Source organism: Syngnathus scovelli, chromosome 11 (genome assembly GCF_024217435.2).
Source record: "Syngnathus scovelli strain Florida chromosome 11, RoL_Ssco_1.2, whole genome shotgun sequence".
In the NCBI taxonomy this organism is placed as follows: Eukaryota; Metazoa; Chordata; class Actinopteri; order Syngnathiformes; family Syngnathidae; genus Syngnathus; species Syngnathus scovelli.
The window spans coordinates 8580603-8600862 of record NC_090857.1 but is presented as its reverse complement, the minus strand read 5'-3'; the positions used below and the strand labels follow the sequence as shown (position 1 = coordinate 8600862).

General features: G+C 41.2%; 1 protein-coding gene across 2 annotated transcripts in view; it reads left to right on the top strand.

The window, feature by feature from the left end:
- Positions 1–178: 178 nt before the first annotated feature.
- The window catches only part of srgap3 (SLIT-ROBO Rho GTPase activating protein 3), a 29937-nt gene continuing 9855 nt past the window's right edge, over positions 179–20260 (top strand). Inside the window, exons 1-6 of one of the 2 annotated variants that reach the window (XM_049733154.2) lie at positions 179–664; positions 8950–9145; positions 15179–15341; positions 16201–16263; positions 18304–18489; positions 19770–19898. In XM_049733154.2, coding sequence (XP_049589111.1) covers positions 601–664; positions 8950–9145; positions 15179–15341; positions 16201–16263; positions 18304–18489; positions 19770–19898 — 801 coding nt within the window. In that variant the 5' untranslated portion in view covers positions 179–600. The remainder of the gene's footprint in view (positions 665–8949; positions 9146–15178; positions 15342–16200; positions 16264–18303; positions 18490–19769; positions 19899–20260) is intronic. The other variant, XM_049733156.2, reaches the window with a different exon arrangement.

Sequence of the window (20260 nt, the reverse complement as noted above, 5' to 3'; positions counted from 1 at the left end):
ATGCAAGGCGTGGGTAGATCCATCAGGTATGTACTGATGTGCCGAGTGGCGTGCATGTACGTGAACGGATCAACCACGTGACTCCCTCTCTCTCTCTTTCTCTCTCTCTCTCTCTCTCTCTCTCTCTCTCTCTCTCTCTCTCTCTCTCTCTCTCTCTCTCTCTCTCTCTCTCTCTCGCCTCTAAATTGCCTGCAGCTCAATTAGTCAGACAGCCGCGCTGCGTCTGATCAATGTGAGCTTCTTCATAGTCGCACGCAGGGGACAGGGAGCTGACTCCTCATCATTTCCCCCTTTAACATGTCCACTTTGCCGCTCCTTTGTGGCTTTTGTTTCTCCCGCTAACTCCTCTCACCAGCACCCGCTTGCTGCTGGATTAAATTGGAAAAAAAAAAAAAAAAAAGGAAAAAAAGAGAGAGAGCAATGCAACATCGGACCCGAGTGTTCTCCCCCCATTGATTCCAACGATTGTCGCAAGAAGTGCACGCCGCTTTTGTTCAACAAGGAAACGTCGCAAGGTTCTGCAGCCTCTGCAAGAAACGCGGAGCCGGAGCTACTGGAGCGCTCGACTTGCAGGCTCTCAGCCATACAAGCAGGAGCACCATGTCCTCATCCAGGTTCAAGAAGGATAAAGAGATCATTGCGGACTACGAGACCCAAGTGAAAGGTGAGCGTGTGTTTGCGCACGTCACGCTCATTCACGCTGACAAAAAGCGCGCAGACATACACACAACATCTTGTGGCGTGGACTTTTGGTTGTCATTACTTTTATGAAAGCATCCGCTCCCCAAAGCAGTGGCAATGCCATCACACCCCAAAATCTAAAATGTTCCTCTCGTGCATATGCATGTTCTCATGTATTCATACACTGGCATTTGGATTTTTGTGGTGTATGATGACGATGTGGTTAGGATCCTGCCTCCGCACGCTCGTGTTGCCGGGTAAAATAATCCCCGTGTTGAAACGAGCAGGGTGGCTACATGGCTGCACCTTCTTCACCACATCTTGGGGCCTCTATTTGGCTTCCAGCTCTGATTTAGGCAATGTTGAGTCAATGATTGTAAATAGTGACTGAAATGTGACTCAGATTTTATTTCATTAGAGCTCTGAATGGGTTTGGGTGGGCCACGAAATAACCCAACTCTGTTCACGTTTGGACTTGTTCATTGACATGTACCGCTTTATCCTTGTGAGCTCATTCATAAGTCATCTGATTAATTCTGATGGCACAACTTGTGTTAGACACTAACAGGTGCACAAGTGTGATCAAAGGTGTTTATTACATTGCATTGCCAACATGGATGGAAAAAATTTTTGACACCTGCAATCTCACGCTCTATGTTTGTATGATAGCATTTTATATTTATAGACTCATTAGATGTGCTGAAAAATAATACTGCGCTACAATATATAGACCTGCAGGGATGGGCAATTTGGAAGGGGCCACAATTTTTCATCACAACTACTGGGGGAGCAAAGGAGTGAACACAGATATGACAAAGATTTGTTTTTTGGACAAAATATGTGCATGAATCTTTTTTTGAACCACAGTACAGAAGACTATCTTAAATATTGATGCAGAAAAATTCCCATTCCGGCACTCTCGATGAAACATTGAATATGTCCATATTTTTGGAGGACACGGATTTCATAACTCCTCATGCATTTCAAAGGAGCTACCAAAGGGCTTTGTGTGTGTGTGGGGGGTCATTGCTGTTTGTGTTGTAATGACGATTTAGGTTGGAGTCTTCTGAAATCTAGCGTCTGTAAGCAAAAAATTAAATATTTTCATAAGACACCATTTCCTTGACCTAATTTAGTCCTGAATCCTGCCAAATTTCCAAGATCACATTCCACAGTACTTTTTGGATCTTCCCAATCTGTTCCCGTTGTGGTCCAATCAATGTATTGGGGTTTGTCTCCACCCTACCACCATCGTGGTTTAGCCCCTTCAAGGGGTCCGAAAATGAACTATACTATTTTGCGGAGACTTTGTGTCGGAAATGATTCTGAATGAAGTGATCTTGAGCCAGCGTTTCCCCAAGTGGTGCTTGGATGCAATTTCAATTTTAGTCTCTTGACTAAAACCCAATGGTTCCATTTATGTTCCAGCTCAGGGGCTTTTGCTCATCATCCCTCAGGTCAAGCTTTAGCATCTCATAGCTTGGGTATTTTCTTTCAGAAAGCACCACCATGTCAATATCCATCTTATTTTCCCCTTCGCTGCTTGACCCGAGGCCAGTTTTGATCATCCACGCATCAATAATTCAGCTCAGAGACCACCACGCTTTGGATGTATCGCTTTTGTTTTAATGCCAGACCCGGTTTGGCCCGGTTTGCATTGGCCAGGGTCCTTGAGCGGCATGAGGGGATTTTAATTTATGGATAATTTGTCATTCACCGCTCGTGCTTTGCATGGGCTGCAGACATGGAGGGCTCTCCACCTCCTCACAACAATGACCACGTTTGAGATGAACCAACCAGCGAGTGAACACTAATGAAATTCACATTGGAAATTGCACCTGTCGTATTGTGACTTATGGCTTAATGGTTCATGTGGACATGGCAGAAGGGGCCCTTGTCATCAGGGTGTCATTGATTGGGTCATTCCAAGATCACAAGCTTGCTTTATTATGTATGAGGCCGAATACATGAGCGGTATGAACAAAGAAAAAATGTATAGAAGTGAACACCATGAAGTGAACGTCATAGTAAAGTGTAACAAAATGATAGAGTCAAAACCTCCTTGGAGTTATTCAAGCCATTCAAGCTTTCATTTCCATGTCAATGGCGAGGCCAGTTTACTGTGACTGGTTTGGAATTGTGTGTGCTTGTAGCACTGTAGCGCTCTGCTCACTTAAATTTTAGCTCTTAAGCTGCACACACTTCCTCTGATTTACTGGTGTCAAATTCAAGGTCGCTTGTTACAATTTCTCAAAATTAGCCTTAAAAATAATAAGGATCAAATGGATGATGTCATTGTTAGGGTTCACACATGGAACATACAAAAAAAAAAAACTAGCTTGTTTCTTTAAGTTTGAGCATTACATTTGCTCAAGGTTGGGTTAATTATTTTGACCTCGAAGTAGTTACGCCAGGACATCTTTATTGTAGAGTATTTCACTTGAGGTCAGCGGTTATCTGTCTTTTTCTGGCTGTTTTTTTTTTTTGTATCCATCATTCATTTGCTTGATTAGAGTGGAGTCCAATTTGGCTCCACTCAGGTTTCCTGGCACACTATACCTCTGGGACTAGTGTCTGTCTTCTTTTTTTTATTTATTTATTTTTTAAAAAGCTTTTTAATCAAATTTAAAACTACATTAGACTGCAAGTTACTTTGCATGTTTTTATTTTGAAGTCAGACAGCTTCTCTGATGTAAAACGTGAAAGGTGCTGTAGTTTGTAGTTTACGCACGCACGCATACACACACAGACACACACACACGAGGTGTTTCTGACAAGGAAGTATGTTTTGACACTTTTACAGTTCTGTGTGACATTTTTTCTCCTTCGTCTCCACAAACGGCAGAGGAATTATTTGGTGGCACCTTTAGGAATCCTTAAGTCGTCAAAGCAAAGGCATTATAAAGCCTGTCGGGATATTAAACCCTTTTTTGGGGGCGAGGTTTATCGCCTCCGTTTGCAGTTCATAGAGCAGCAGCATTCTGGCCCATTATTGCGTTTTAATGTTTTGCTGGGAGATTAACCTTGCGCACGCAATGATGCTGATCAGAGGATTTAATGAGTCCGATAAAAATGCTCACAGTTTACTGTGTTAACAAAGAGGGGACAGCCTGTGGTCACTTTGTTGACAGCATGAAGAGATGTCACTTTAGGTGTGTTGCTGTTACTGAGCAGCTGATGTACGTACTTGCGTGGACTCTAGCCAAACAGCTAGCAAACATGCAAGCAAAATAGTTCTGTGGTGGACCAGATTGTTTTTTTTTGGGGGGGGGTCAAAAAAGTTTTGGAGTTCACCCAGAGTTGCTTAGCCTGCTCAGCAATTCATCTGGAAACACAAAATAATTGATCATTGTAGCTCCATTCACTGGCTGCACTTTCAACAACAGACTCTCCACACTTGGCTTTTTAGCCACAGATATAAATGACATATCAAATAGTTAAATATGAATTCAAAACATGAAATCCATTCCACTGAAATTAAAAATTTAAATTGCAGATGCTGACAATTGGCCACTCATTAAATCTAGTTTTATAACCGTGAAGATTGAGCAATAATTCAGTCACATTCGGTCGGTTGTGGCGTTCAGTGTGACGAAGGCAGCTGCCGCTATTTAACTGGATGTTTGTCCCACACATAGTCAGCCTTTTCAGTGAACGACAAAGATTCGCTATTCACACGGTCTCAATCATCTTTGCATTTGTGTGCCAGCATTCATAAAGTAGAAAAAAACGGCAAGTGGTTTCAATGGCTTTCTATTTTTGGGTGCCAGTCGGTTCGTGATCACACTTTCACTTGTTTATGTTGAACTAATTCATTGAGCACTGCCTGAAGAAGTGTTTTATTCCTTCAACATTATGACTGTTGTGGCATCACAGTTTCAAAACGAATCTGCACAATATATATTCATGTGCTCTCACCCCTTCGGCAATGCTCTCCTAAATAATGGCAACTCTTGCCTTGACACACTCAACAAAGAGGGCGGACAATATGCTGTGCCTGTTTAGGCATGACCGTATTCTGATAGTATTCATTGATGGGGAAAAAAATCTTCTACTAATGTCAGTCTATTATTTTGGCGTCTTAGCACATATTACAAAACATTCAAGTACAGTGATTTATCATAAATTGGGCACATTCCTTTTCACGATTCTGTTCAGCTGCTGATTTATTATAAACTATGTGGGAACAATAAGCAGCACTTTGACAGATAAATATAGTCCCAATATGTTAAAAAAAATTACAAATTGAAGGAATACTTGAACATCCCTCAGGCCATGCTTTTATATCCACAGTCAAATGCTGCACACACCCAAGTTTGACACAGGACAGGTCGATACAAGTCTACAAAGCTGAATTCCATCGACTTGTCTCGAAGCCTTGAGAGTGCTTGTTTGCTGATTTATTTTTTTTCTTTCTTTCTTTTTGTCGTCACATTTCTGCCAGGAGTCGACAACATTGCTGCTCACTGAAGGCGATGCTTAGATTCAATTATGTTAGTTTACAACTAAGTTGTAACTAGTCAGCTTGCTTTTGTTCTCGAATGGGACATTTTATGGACAATTGATCAAGCCGCAACAAATAAAGTGCCAGGAGTCTATAAATCGTTTTATTGAAGCTGTTAAATGCCAGAGCATATTGAAAAATATTCGTTACGGTTTGAATTCCAGTAAATAAGGTAGATTGTTGCGTGTGTGTGTTTTTTATTATTATTTTTTTATTATGGTTTTAGTCAACAAGAGCAGATTTTGAGCGCTGGTGATGATTAACGAAATGGCCTGTTAATTAACTACCTGCTAATTACGGTCGGTAATTAGCTACTGTAATCGAGTTGCTTGAGATAGTTTCCACAGCCTATTAAAGTTAACTAGATGCTTTGACATACAAACTTGCACTAGGAAGGCTTCACCATATTCACATTTTTAGTTGTTACTTTTCAAAAATCATTTAAAATTTCCATCAATATGTAATTTTCTTCTGCCTTTGGTGTTGAAAGAGAAGTAGATGATTTTTTTCCTTTTCTGTTTCCACATTTCGACTCACCTTTCCCTCACGTGACTTTTCATGCGATGCTGCCACCGCTCCTTGTAAGACACACCATCTCTTCTCCAATAAAATGCTCCCGAGGGGACTGGTGCACACCCACGTTACCATGGCAACATGTTGCCTGGCCCCGCTGAGCTACATCCTGGATACAGCGGTGATGGACAGCTTCGGGGCGTGTTCCGGGTTTTGGCTCACACACGAGGTTCCCTGAAGCATCGGGCTCATGTAACGTGCTAACGCGCTGACGTTTCCGACGAGAAAAAATCAATGTGAAGCAGCCCGGGTGGAAAATCGAGGCGGATTCTTCTGCCCTTGCACCAAAAAGCCATACAATTAAAGGCAATACTGCAATACTTTAAGGCCAATAAGATCATCACGCATCCGCTAATGAGGAAAGGCCAAAGATTAGCTGACATGCTCACCTCTTGCCGCCCATTGATTTGCTCTCGGCCGGTTTTATCTTCTAGAGCACGTTCGGCAGCTAATGATGGAGTGACACGTCAATGTGCAGCCCTTTGTCAATCCAACATTGCTTTTATCATGGTGGGATTAAAAACAGACCAGAGAAGTAGAGGATTAGCTCAAAGACTCGTATTGTCAGATTGGTTAGAAGAGGTGCAGAAAGTGAATTAAAGGTTGCTCTTGCATATGTGCCGTCTTTTTCATGTGAATTTTACACTGCAGTGTAAAGCTCAGAAAGCGCAGTGCTGAGTTGAGGATTAAAATGGCCGAATTTGGCTTAGGGTTGCTTGTCTCTTATTTGTATGCGTATTTCTGAAGTCTTTCCGTAGAATAATTTCGTCTTTTTTCACTTTTTTGGAAATCATGGAAACTGAATTAATGACTTCCAGTTCAAAGTGTCACCTTCGTAACACCTTCGTAGAGTGAGCAGGCTATGTTTAATTACACACCCCGCCATTATTGACTGCCATAAAATAAGTTTATAAGTCGGGGAGTGGTAGAGTGAAATTGCGTTGGAGGTGAAGGAAAAAAACAAACTCATCGAGTCGGTGTTCACTTTACTAAAACTCTTATTGGTAGGCTTTTGTTTCAAACTCAAATTATTAAAATAAATCTTTGTAGTGAGGTAACTTTGTGTTTCGTTCAAGTCATGTCCAATTAACTCATCAGTGATTTAAAAAATGCAGCACTTTCGTTTTGCTTCCCTCAGTACAAAGCATCGTTGAATGATGCTTCGCGCGCTATCTATTAATCATCAACGCTCTGGATTGTGATTTTGTTCTTGACATTTGACACATTGCCACTGAACTACCTTCATTGGTTTTATGATGATAAGCAGATCACTTGAGCGTTTTATCATTTCTTCTGACATCCGCGAGAAGAAAAGCAAAACAATTCAAAGGCCACCACGACACTGATGCAGCTGCCAATACAAGATTCTCGTCCTTGAAAGTCAAAGGTCATGGAGTTGATACATCCTGCCTTTGTTTCCAAAGGTCTTCCTGTTCTATGAGGAGACCAGTGTCCACCGTTTCCTGCCTCTATCAAGGAAACATTGTTGTGGAGCAGGTGTTGGACAAAAAGGGGGCAGGTTATCAAATAAAAATATATTCTATAATCAAATAAATAGATGGATGATTTTTTTTCTGATCTACAGCTCAGTTCAGGCAACTTTCAACCTCACCAGTCTCCTTCTATCCTCCCTCCCCCCTTTCGCCACCAAACAGATAGCAGATGGCTCCATCTCAAAACAGAAACACAGCAAGCCACATAGCAGGCAGCTTAATCAACAACTTCAAATGTTTGTGGAAAATTCAACGAGGCCTCCTTTTGAATACTGAGATCATTTAGAGTCAACTAAATTATGAATTGATGAATTAGCAACTTTGATTGATTTTTCTTTCCCCAGAGAAGCTTTAGGTACATTTAATAGGGTCATCTCCATCTATATTGATATGTTATTTGAGCAAATTTAGAAATGATGTCGACTCCTCCTCCCTCTTGGGTGTTTTAGTTTTACTTGAGGTGCTGCCATCATTATTGCAAAGCACACTTTAGGGACAAGCAGCGAGCATTCGGCACTTTGTCGAAACCGCAACCAATGAAGATCTGGGAATCATTCTCCACACTGGCTCAGGATTTCTAACACACTTTTTAGTGTGGGTGACCTATTTTTCCAACGTTGTGTTAAATGTTGCGCTGCAGCTGGGAGTTCAGAGTTCCCTTTTTTTGTTTTTTTTTTTTGTTGTGGCTTGTTTTCTGGCTTCACCACCGTCACATTTTCCCTTTGGCTTCTTTGGAGAATAAAACCCAAGTAGGGAATATATCACTTGTGGGAATAGGAGGCATTCCTGGGAAGCTGTGAAGTTGCATCCCCGGAGAGTCTCATGTAGTACTGCAAAGTTGTGAAGGGATAAGGGAGGCCCCCTCGCATTAAAAAGCGGGCTGGGACGGTGGTTAACCGCAGGGTTGAAGCCGGCTGCTCCGAGCTGAACATCACAGGCGGGAAGCCTCACTGTTGCACCTCAAATGACAAGCTTCTTCCTAGCCTGCGTTTATCCACGGGAGGGCTTGGCTGACCAAAATGACACCCTCAGCATCGTGGGTCACTTCTGCTTGCCACTTAGAAACTCGTAATATTCATATTAAAAAAAAAAAAATTGCATCCCACTGCCATGGAGGTGTATTTTCTGTTTAATTTATTAAATTAGCATTATTTAAAAATTATAAGTACGGTTTATGTGATAGTAAAAGACTATTTACTTCTTAGCACAGGAGGTTTCGTTCTGCAAAATGGACCTTTCTGGGACGGGATCAGTGATTGCGGCTGCAAAGTGGGTTCAGGTTTCTCGGGTGGGTTCCCACTGGCATACGAAGCTGCAGCCTGCCTGCAGGGCAGCATCAGGTTCCTCTTGAGGAGAAATTTTACTCCACCAAGCACATACGCTTCTCATTACATCTCACATGTTAAATGAGTAGGCTTTCTTTTATTTTCAATTATGCATGGGAGGATATTTTATAACCTGTATTACGGTTTAAAATTAGAAGTGTTGCCCTACTTCTACAGTTCATTATAGGCAAACTGTGTAATTAGCATCATCTTTAAATTTGTCATTTCAAAGGACTATTTCATGTATTTATTGTTTTTCTTTCTATGAAGTGAAGTATTAGTAGCCGGGCCGCTCAGTTGACAGAATGGAACTGAACTGAAATTAGCTAAAGGACGCAAGATGACTCTTGTGTTTTGTGTTTTTCTTGGACAGAAATCCGTAACCAATTGGTGGAGCAGTTCAAATGCTTGGAGCAACAATCGGAATCACGCATCCAGTTGCTGCAGGACCTGCAGGAGTTTTTCCGCCGCAAGGCAGAGATCGAACTGGAATACTCCCGCAGTTTAGACAAACTCTCCGAGAGGTTTTCCTCCAAAATCCGCAGTTCTCGGGAACACCAGCAGTTCAAGTAAGTCCGCCGTGGCTTTTCACCTTTGTCCTTGGGGGGCCTGTCCTCCTCCTGTGAACCGCAGCACTCATAGCGCTGCCTTATTTGACTGCAGTGCAGAAGACAAAATATTAAATCATGTTTATGTGCTGTAGTGGAGTACCTGGTATAATAACCAACATCTTTAAAAGGTCAGCTCGCCGGGGCGTTGTAAGCAGGTCACGGCTCATTAAAGAACCAAAGGGTGGACAGACCGCATTCACTGTGCTTCACTTCAGCACTTGACATTGCCCGGAAAAAGCTTTTCACTCCGTGTTGTATCAAATCACATTTTCCATCTAAATATGTAACAGATGCTCCACATTAGAAGTTGTCAATTGCTTTTGTCTAAGTACTAAAGAGCATCCCAATCAAATCATCATGTCATTCATTCGAGATAACAACAGCTTGCCGTCTGCACAGAGAGCACACTGACGATGCCATTTGATGCCATTGCGCCTTAATGATGCCGAATTGTGAGGGACTTGCGTTCACACTAGTGCCGTCAAGCACTAAATATCGTAGTTGTCTATCTGACAATCATAGTAATCAAAATTGAATTACACTCTTATTAAAACTGAGATGTATTGACTTTATTCACTGGCGGAGATAAGATTTTTTTTCTTTTGGGATGGAGGAAAATCTAGGAAAAATCCCTGAAAAACATCAGAATATACCCGAAAGTCAATTATCTGGTCTGGCACCTGGAAGGAGGGGGTCCAAGCATATTAAGGGAGGGCAGTGCCCCCAAGGTCCACCCTCTAGGTCCGTCACTGCCTTTTTTTTAAGACAGAATGTTTAATAACATTGTCCAGGTAGTTCTTGAGATTTCTTGTACTATACCCACCCACTTTCTATTAGGTTTGTACTTTTAGGGTCACAGTTAGGTGCAAAAAGTAAATATGTTATTATAAGTGTTTTATGCTGTCGTGTCATTCCAGTGAGATGCAATGAAATGAGAATTTGCCCTCACTGGCATTAATAACACTTAATCTACCTTCAATCAGATTGCTGTGATGTAATACCTGATCAGGGGCCTATTTGCATGGTGCCAGGGGATTGCTATGACATGATATGCTAGGCTACATGATTTATTAGCCACTAATGTAATCCTCATTCCATTTATTTTATTGCCGTTTAGGTTTGGCAACAGGATCTCTCTGCATGCTCTTTGCATTTCTCAAGAGTATCGCAGTTCAAAAATAATTTCGTTTAACTACATTGAACAACAAGGTTTCTACAAAGGATTCTTATAAATAAAAAGATGAAGGTAGTTGTAGGTGTGATTATATTGAAAATCCATACCAAACTCTTCTCACAGGGAGCCCTAGCAACACATTGACACACGACTCACGCACGGCATGAAATTAAGCCTCTGCCGCTCCCAGAATCAAACACCTCAGGGCATGTCGGTGTGCTTCGCTCTGAAATCTGGAGCAGTAACCCAGCTGAGTTCTGGCAGCAGATCTCACCCCAAACCGGCACCAACCTGTCATTTCACTCCTTGCATCTGATCGTAGCGGGAGGAAATAAGGCAACTTGAACGTTGTCATATTGACGAGTTTTGGATGTGAGCACCTCCATCAATGTCAGTGTGATGTTTCCTGAGAAACAAATTTTTTTTTTGTCAGGCTTTGTGGAACAAAACTGCTGTGTGACAAAGAAAATAATAAATCTTCCTCTGTAGAGTCACATAAACTGAGTCATGAAGTCTCAATGCATTCAATCCGTCTGAGGCAGTGATGCTAATGCTAATGTTAATTGGTTTTCATTGATTGATTTCAATAGAATTGGTAACTTTATGTAACACGCACATCATTATCACATCACTTTGGCTTGTCTTTTCACTCTTTGTGAAATGTGGAGAAAAAAAACGTACTTTTTGACATGTGCATTCAAACTGTGGATGACTAATGTGTTCTAAAGCACAAGGGGAATATTGTTAGATTCTTCTTGAATATGTTATTTGGGCATTCTTGGCAGTCCTTATTTGTGAAGTTGGCGTGGAATTTGAACGCATGAACTGGGGCGAGCATTTGACTGGATAAATGAAACCAGCTGTTGCGGCAGGTTACATTCTGGCATCTTGAGAATCTCCTCTCAGTTGACACAACGCTGCCGGTGCAAACTGACTGGCTTAACTTTTGCGCTGTGCCACAGAATAACAGCAAAAAAAATTAAATTGTGCAAAATAACCAGAAATTGCAATTCGCACAGAAATTGCATGCAAATATCGTCGCTTAACGGAAAAAAGTATTGAGTGCAGAGAACATCGTGGCTGTTTCAGAGCAGCGTGAGGAATAATATTGGAGCCATCTGATCAAATGCAAAATAATTACTTTGATCTTCATAAGATGCCGAGAGCTGATCATTGCCACATTTGTGGCCTACGCGTCCATTATTATGCCTTTCATCTATTGCAATGCCACTGGGATTGGAGCTCACCCTAACAAGCCCTTCAACAAAGTATGATTCCATGAAATGTTTTAAGCAGAAGAAGAAGAAGAAAAATCGACTGTTTTTGTCAGATTTCCTCATGTGTGTTGGCCTCGCAGCACCTCCACACGCATTTCAAGGCATTGTGCTGTCACCGCACTTGCAGCTAATAGCAATTAAATGGTGGCTATAATTAAGACTTGAGCACAGAACGCCACACAAAAAAAAAAAAAAAAGACAATAAATTGCTGTGTGCACTCCTGGATCAGGCAGAAGGGCAATCACAAATCCACTTAATCAGATGTGACACGCCCTTTATGCTTCTTTCCTCTCATTTTGGTGTAATTAGGTTAATGGTGAACTGGAAGAAAAACACTTTGTTGGCACAAAGCCAGCTAACGGAATACTAGATTGTTTTGTTGAACTAATAATGTGATGGTTAATTGTGGGGTTAATAGTCAGTTCTGGCCCTGTTCTGTTGAATGCAAAAAATATTTTTCTATGGTATGCAAGGTGGATACGCCTTCTGCCATCTAGTGGAAGAGTGTTTAATTGTTGTGCTTGTCACTATATGTCGCTGGTATCGAAAGATGAACAAAATTTATTAGTCATAATATAGCAATCATTTGTGGATCATATCTATACTATATTGTGTACTGTTATTATTTTGAGACTAGAACAGACTTTAGTATGAGTGGAGCTGGCACTTTTCCAGTCCAGAATGTTTATGTGATTTACAGCTACTGCAACTACAACACACTGACCCAACAAACACTATTGTGCTCCTCTAGTAAATCTCATTTGGCACATTGAGAAAAAAAAAAAAAAATCTCTGAAGTGTTCATGTTTTGACTTTAACTATGACCTTTCAGGAGTCGATGATGTGGCTCATTAAACTACAATCACTGCTGAGTGTCATAAGTGTCCATTTGGATGGAAGAGATAAGACAGGGCTATGCAAAATTGCATTGTTTAAGTGTGTGTGTTACGCTTTTTGAGTGTGTGTCCAAATGATTTGTTGAGGATGATTTCAATCTTCATCCCCAGCTGATGTCTCAGGGAAAATGTAGCAAGGCATGAGAATTCATCCTTAATTGCTTTATGCAACCAGTGGGGCATAAGCGTGCTTGTCACAAAATAATGAACATTTGTCAGGCTATTATTTAAATGTAGGTTGTTAAATGTGTGACATTTAGGCCTCATTGAGCAGTTTGAATTCTCTCCAGGCTTGCTGCTGACAAGCAAAATGTTTCCACATCTCACTCTGCTTTTATTTTTTTTTATTATAATTTAACGAGCTGCAGGTGAGTGCAAAATTTATAGACATTTCAAAATGTTATGAACGTTTCTTTTTCCTGCTGAATGACAAACATGCACTCTGGGGATTGGGAATTTTTGGAAGGCTCCGCCCATCTACAGAAAGCATCAGGGCTGTTACTGTCCCTCTAAATGGTCGCTATGGCAACTAACTTCTATGGCTTTAGTCCCACTTGGTTTTGTAATGTTCTCAATTTATGCTTCCTTTGTGGCGCTTTGACGGTCAGATGTTAAACTAATCCTTGACGTCTGGTTTACAGGCAGCAGTCAAAAGGCCGCCATTTTCCCAATGCAAAGTGCAGCTGGTGGAAGTCAGCGCGTCACGCATCAATAGATGAGCTGCTTCACACTTTGCAACTTTTGCAATTCTATGCCAAAGCTCCGCCCCTTGCCGGCATGTAGCTGCGCATTAGCAAACATTGGCAGTCTTCCTCAACAAGCAAAACTGCTGCGTGATGTGCAAAAACCCGGTAAAAGGAAAATGTGCAGCATGGTGCCCGTGTACCATTTATTTATTTTTTTCCTTTTGAAACAGTTTGGCTCTTGTTGTCTGGGCTCTTTGGTCGATAAGCAGCAGGCAGGCAGACAGTGTGTCGAGGATTAGGAGCATTCAGCAAACAGTCTTTGCTTTGATAGATACACGCTTCCTTCTGGGATTCCTGGCCGGGACACATCAGAGTGATTAAGACGATGCCATCCAAGCATGAAGCGTGCCACAACGGTGGCATCTTACAGAAGATGCTTTATCATCCAATCAAATTACTCTCCCCAATTAAACCTCGGTATTCCATTTTTTTTTCTTACAGAACGTGTCAGAGAGCATAAATTGACAAAAGCACAGAAGCTTCTCCATGTTAATGATATCTGTATAAATACTCATGACGTGATGCCATTTGATATCGACCCCACCCGCTGCGCTCTACAGAACATCTACTTCCTTGTTACAGGCCCAGTTCGAACAAGAATTGTAAAAAGATAATCTTTGATGTCTGATAGACCTAAAAAAAAAACATCTATTAAGAGGTTGAAATATTTCCAGAGATGTGGGTCAGGCACAAGCCTAATTAGCGGCCTCCTGCCACTGTGAAACGAGGGCGATGGCACGGGAGACAACATCTTGTGCCCTCTTGTTGCTGTCAATTTTGTGCAAGTGAAATTAAAAAAAAAAAAAAAACATATGATCAACAATCTGACCACTTTTTAGGGATTATAAGAATTTAGAGGTGCTTGGTCTCCAAACAGCACAGAAGACCCATCTGTAGCCCACTGAGGCAATTAGACAGCTCAAGTGGGAGCGCTACAAAAGGACTCATGATGAGCATGTAGAAATAGGCCGTCCCACGAGTGGGAATCACAAAGTGGGCTACTTTAGATCCGCTTTTGCTAGGAAAGATGTAATTAGTAATGTGTCAATTAATGTTGCATTCCTCAAATCTTTAAAATGACTTTATTTATATTTATCATGTTTTTGAAAGCATTGGACTACATTTTATACCAATATGGTTATTTAAATGTTAATATATAGCCTCAATATTTTTCTCATAAAGAATTCCAAAGCCACTTACTGTAGATACCTTTATGAGCCAGTATCGTATGGATCCTCAAGGTGGCGCTCTTCAAGTGAGTGAAGTGGAGAAGAAGAAAAGTTGACATTATTTTGCTAAATATGATAATGTGAGTTACTTTATGATTCTTGTAGCTCAGTATCAGCCTCATAAAAGGCGATTAGCATTAGCATCATCTCCAGAGGGTCTTCTTTGATGTTGCTGAGACTGCAGAGCATAATCCCCCACTCCCCCCCCCACCTCCACCCCCACCCACCACCGAAACACCGCACTCTGGTCCTGCTTTGCTCTCATTTCCTTCTCTGTTTCTTCTTCTTTGGGGTGGCTTGTTTGATGAATTCACAGATAAAAATGGCTTTAAAAGCATATCGTTCAACGTGTATATACGTCTATGCAATGCTCTTTGGATTTGAAAGCGCCCTTGCCGCCAAGTCATTATGCGGCAAATCAGGCCCATGCATCATTATACATTTAACCAGCTGAGAGTGCAATGTAGTTTGGAGTCCATCATGTAGAATGATTTGGATGGAGTGATCTTACTGTAGGCAATGAGGCAGCCATGGAATGAATGAATGAAGAGGGGGAAAAAAAAGGGAAGAGATTAAATGTTTAAACTCTCCTGCGTAATTCGACATAATAAATATGACCTACAAATTTAAAACACAAATATCCTCACCCTGCATTGTGTGTTTCCCAGGAAAGACCAGCACCTGCTGTCCTCTGTCAACTGCTGGTACCTGGTGCTGAACCAGACCAGGCGCGAGAGTCGTGACCACGCCACCCTCAGTGACATCTACATCAACAACGTCATTCAGCGCTTGGCCCAGATCAGTGAAGACGTCATTCGCCTCTTCAAGAAGGTCAGTCAATCATTTTGTCACGTCACAAAAACCGTACATAAGGATTTACGAGGTAAATATTATCGAATCTCAATATATTCTGCTGGTGTGTCTTGTGTTATAAGTTCTGGGTGAAGTTTGGAGCCCTGTAGGACTGTAGAAGTAGAAATATGTTAAGGGCCAGACACCCCTGGACAAATATTTTGTCGCCTCCCATTCAGTGTTAGCAGCATCTAGTCAGCACATAGCTGAGATGATTGAGGTCTTACCCAAACATCAAAAAGTGTGCATGTTTGTGTGTGTGCCAACACGGGCCAATGGAAAGCCTTCATTTGAAAAACAACTCCACTTACTAAGTCTGTTATTTTTCACATACCGTGCATTCAAAGAATGATTGCGCAATATGGATGCATTTCTTTTCTATGACATATAGGGGCTAAGTGTTCCAAACTGATTCCAATTCTTACAGAGTGTTGCATCATATTTGTTCACCCCCCCACGTCAGAACCGCCGCTGTCTGCAGTACATGCTGCAGTCGGTCTCACTTCAGAACCACTGATGCGCACTGATGCTATTTACCAGCTGCCTGAGCCCTTGCGGGAATTTAAGGATTTATCACATCGAATTTGACAGTTGTTTGAATACAAAAACAATCAAATCATATTAATTCACCGCCCCCCCCTCCATGCACCCTTTTTTTTTAAACATTGGACTAGATTCACAGATTTTTTTTTTCCTCTGGAGTATATTTACCAACCACAATATTAGGAACATCTATAGACTGAGATCATCTGGCAGAAAATGATGCCTATCTTGTGACAACACACAGATACCTTTTAAACACAAGCTAATTTTTTTTTGTCACGATGTCGTCTGTCAGAGCAAGGATATCGGGATCCAGATGCACGAGGAGCTGGTGAAGGTGACCAATGAACTCTACACTGTAAGTTACAACATCGCTTGTCTCATCAAGCCTTTTCATGGGTTTCATTCTTTTCCTTCCTAGTTAACTTTTAATTGTTCCAATAGTAATTAAAATTGATGATGTAAAAAAAAAAAAAAAAAAGGGATAAAGTGGTTCAATATTTTCTTGCCTCTGTAATTTTTTGCTTTTAGGTTCACAGTTTGTCTGTGTGGATTCATACCCAAATGTGTCATTTTGTCACATAGCAGTCATTTTGTTTTTATCTACAAAATGCAGCTGTATTGGGAGCTTGCAGGGAGAAAAAAATGAATTACCCAAAGTGCATCTTTTTTTTTTTTCTTGACAATGCACTTTTTTTTCAATCCTTCTTGCTGCTTTATTTTCATTTCATGACATTGACCCGGGAGTCTGATGCCAAAGAAAAAGCAAAACACATACTCAGAATTTAGCTGTAAGGTCAAAAAGGTCATGACCTCTGATTGGATTCTGATGTAGTTAGTGGGAAATCATTTGAATAAGAATCATTTTATTTCCCTGAGTGCAACCTTGTTAGTATTTTCTTTTCCTCACAAATAGCCCAATCAAAATTGTAGTCACTTGGCAACACATGACAATTTTTTTTCCTTCCAACGGTTTTCATTGGCAGCCAAGAAAAGAGTGAAATCCCCGGCTCTTCATCCAGACACAGAAGGCCGTGAGCTAAAAACATTCTCAGTTTGCCAAGCCTTGAAATAAGGAAAGTGCAAAGGCCGGAAAATCTCCTGTTGATGTTTTCAGCAATATGACTCAGAAGAATCCTCAACTGGTGCTAATTTCCGGTTACGCAGACAGACCTAATATCCCCAGCGAGATCAATAAATCTGCTCTTATCTTTGTGATGGACCACCTGCTGTCTGTTGGCTGCTCCTTATGAATAGCAATAGTGATTTTGAAAGTCTCAGATGGAGAGTTGTGCTGTTCCCAATCGTTGCCTCAATCTGTCATTCATGCCTATGTTGACTTTTTTTTCAGCATTGCTCACATCCATATAGTTTTAATTTGTAAATATTATGCAAATTAAGCCAACCTCTATATTCATTTTGCACGTCATTGTGTCTTTCTGAAAATGATATTTTTTCTTGTATACATTTTCCTCTCAAATATTTACCTTCTAGCTGTTTGTCGCTCTGTTGTTGCTGTTGTCCCCCCCTTCTTTTGTGTAAACGCACATAACAATGGGACGAAATAAAACTTCTTCAAAGGCAACATTGGAAATAATTTCTATCACAGGCTTTGACCCAAAGGCAGTTCTTTTAGGAGATGAAAGGACTTGTAGTGGCTAAGCGTACATGATTTAGTGGATTACAGGAAACGTGGAGGAAACAAATAAATCACTGTTTATGTAGACTGTCCAACATCCTGGGGTGTTTTTAAAAAATGCTTTTAAGACATCTAAAAACACCACTCGCATCTGGGTGACACTTTACAAGATGGAGGCAGAAGCATATGGTTACATTTAACAAGAACGCAGTTTTTTTTTTCAGGACTTCTGCCACCACACGCCTCTCTTGTCACCTTGCTAGTTGTTTTGTTGGAGAGGGAAGAAGAAAAAAAATAGATTTTAAAGCAAATTGAGGGGCTGGATGTGAGGATGGCTTGGATATATATGCCTTCCTGTAATCTGTTGAGATATTCCATGTGTGGGGGACATGTGCTACTGCCATATCTTTTGAGCTAAATGATCCACCAGGCCACCGTGAAAGAGCAAAGCGCTCTTTGGAAAGAGCTGAAGAATTTGGAAGAGGACATCTCTCAGAGGCTCCTTTTCTTCTGTAAATCATCGATTAGTCTGACTGGGCTCGTTTTTAAGTGCCTTTTCATTCTAATGGAAAAGGGCGATGTTCCATTTTCAAGTCAAACTATTCTAACATTGAAAACAGACTTTATTTAAAAATAAAAGCACACTAAGGAAAAAATGGCCTCTACATTTACCTCGGAGCATCTCCAAAGCTCGGTAATTGAGTCTGTCAATGAGATGATGATGGCGGCCATTGTTGAACTTGGGCGTATCCTCCACAGGTGATGAAGACGTACCACATGTACCACACGGAGAGCATCAGCGCGGAGAGCAAGCTGAAGGAGGCAGAAAAACAAGAGGAGAAGCAGTTCAGCAAGTCAGGAGATCTCAACGTAAACCTCCTGCGCCACGAAGACCGCCAGTCCCGACGCAGCTCTAGTAGGAAGATCGAGAAAATGAAAGAGAAGGTGGGTATTTACTAGGGATCTTGACTCGAGACCAAGGTTATTATAGTTAACAAAAACAACAAAATAAATAAAAAAATATCAAATAAAATGTAAAAAATTATTTAAAAAAACAAAATTTTATTTTATTATATAGAATAAAATTTTATTTTTTATTACATAGAATATAATTGTGTGTTCATAAAATTATTTTAAAAAACCTTTATTTTATTATATAGAATATAATTTTATTTTTATTACATAGAATATAATTGTATATTCATATATAAAAAATATGAGACAGCGAGCTGGTGCAGTCAAAAACTCTCTGAGGAGACTGCAGGCTAAAAGGCAAGCTCAGCTCGCATTCTATTGCTGCAGAGTACGATTACTTCCAACAGTTTTCACTCAGGAGCTTCCTCTGGAATTTCCTCATGCAAATGAAATTCCTTTCATATATCAGGTTCAGGAAATCAAAAGGCTGAAAAGATGACAGTGTTTCTGATTTACACGGGATGGCGCTAGCTTGGGAATTGTGCACTTTTTATAACGCAGTGCAGCAATGAGCGTTCCAGCTCTCTCATCCCCCGTTTGGAAGCTATTGATGTTGTCTCTGCCTCACACTTTGTAGCCTACCAACCTAACGACGCCGCCCCTAAAATTTGCATCTGGGAGGCTTTAACATTTCACACACGGTCAAAAAGGAAGCTGCTCTATTAATTCAGTACAGAAAAAGCATTGGGCCAGTTCCATGCATACCCATCCTTGGAGTCTTAGGCACATATAGACAAACAAGCACCCACACTCACAATTTACAGTCTTCCATCTGCCTAATCGGCATTTTTTTATGAAACCCAATTACCTGGAGAAAACCCATGCAAGCATGGGAAGAACATGCAAACTCGGCACAGGAGGGCCGGACAGTACCATTAATATCGTGCTTGTGGCTGCGTCGCAAATGGCGGTTTGCTCTTCATAATTGTTGCTCGATATAAATTGTGCGCTGCAGCTCTTGTATTGGCCCTCATTAGATGCGTTAGCCCCTCTGAGTACACCAGCTGTTCAAGTCCCAGCTTTTTTTTTTGTCAGCATTGTGGTGTCTCCTGAGTACTGAGAAACACATTCATGACTAAACACAAGCTTGCCTGCGCTGCTTAACACATGACTAATGTAGATGCAGCTTCCCTGGAGTGTTTCCAAACACCCGGCTACCTTTTCTGCCTCTCGGAGGGTGCCTCAGTACACACATCTGCTTGATTTACCCACTGATGTGTTTTTCTCTTCATCTGTTCTCTCCACTCTAGAGGCAAGCCAAATACTCGGAGAATAAGCTGAAGTGCACCAAAGCCCGCAATGACTATTTGTTGAACCTGGCAGCAACAAACGCAGTGGTGGCCAAATATTACATCCACGATGTCGCCGACATGATAGACGTAAGTATGCAACAATATTTGTTTACGTGGTTCAGATGAGAGTTGAAGTTGGATTTGACTGGGCAATGAACTCGATGGATTGATTTTCTTGCCCTTCCCTTTGACACTCTTAATCAAACTCTTTAAAGCCTTATGAGGAATTTTATGTACAAATATTACTGTGCAAAGCAGTCCTGCACGCCAAGAGATTTGGACTGAATACTTAGCTTACCGTGAAAACATTCCTCATACTGAGAAGGATATGGTGACTTATTGAGGCCGCATCAAAGTAAAGCGGTAGTTTCCTCGTGCTAACGAGCGCTAAAGAGCGTTTGAGTCGTGATTCACACAACTGTCGGTCGCCTCCAGCTCCCTCTCTTGCT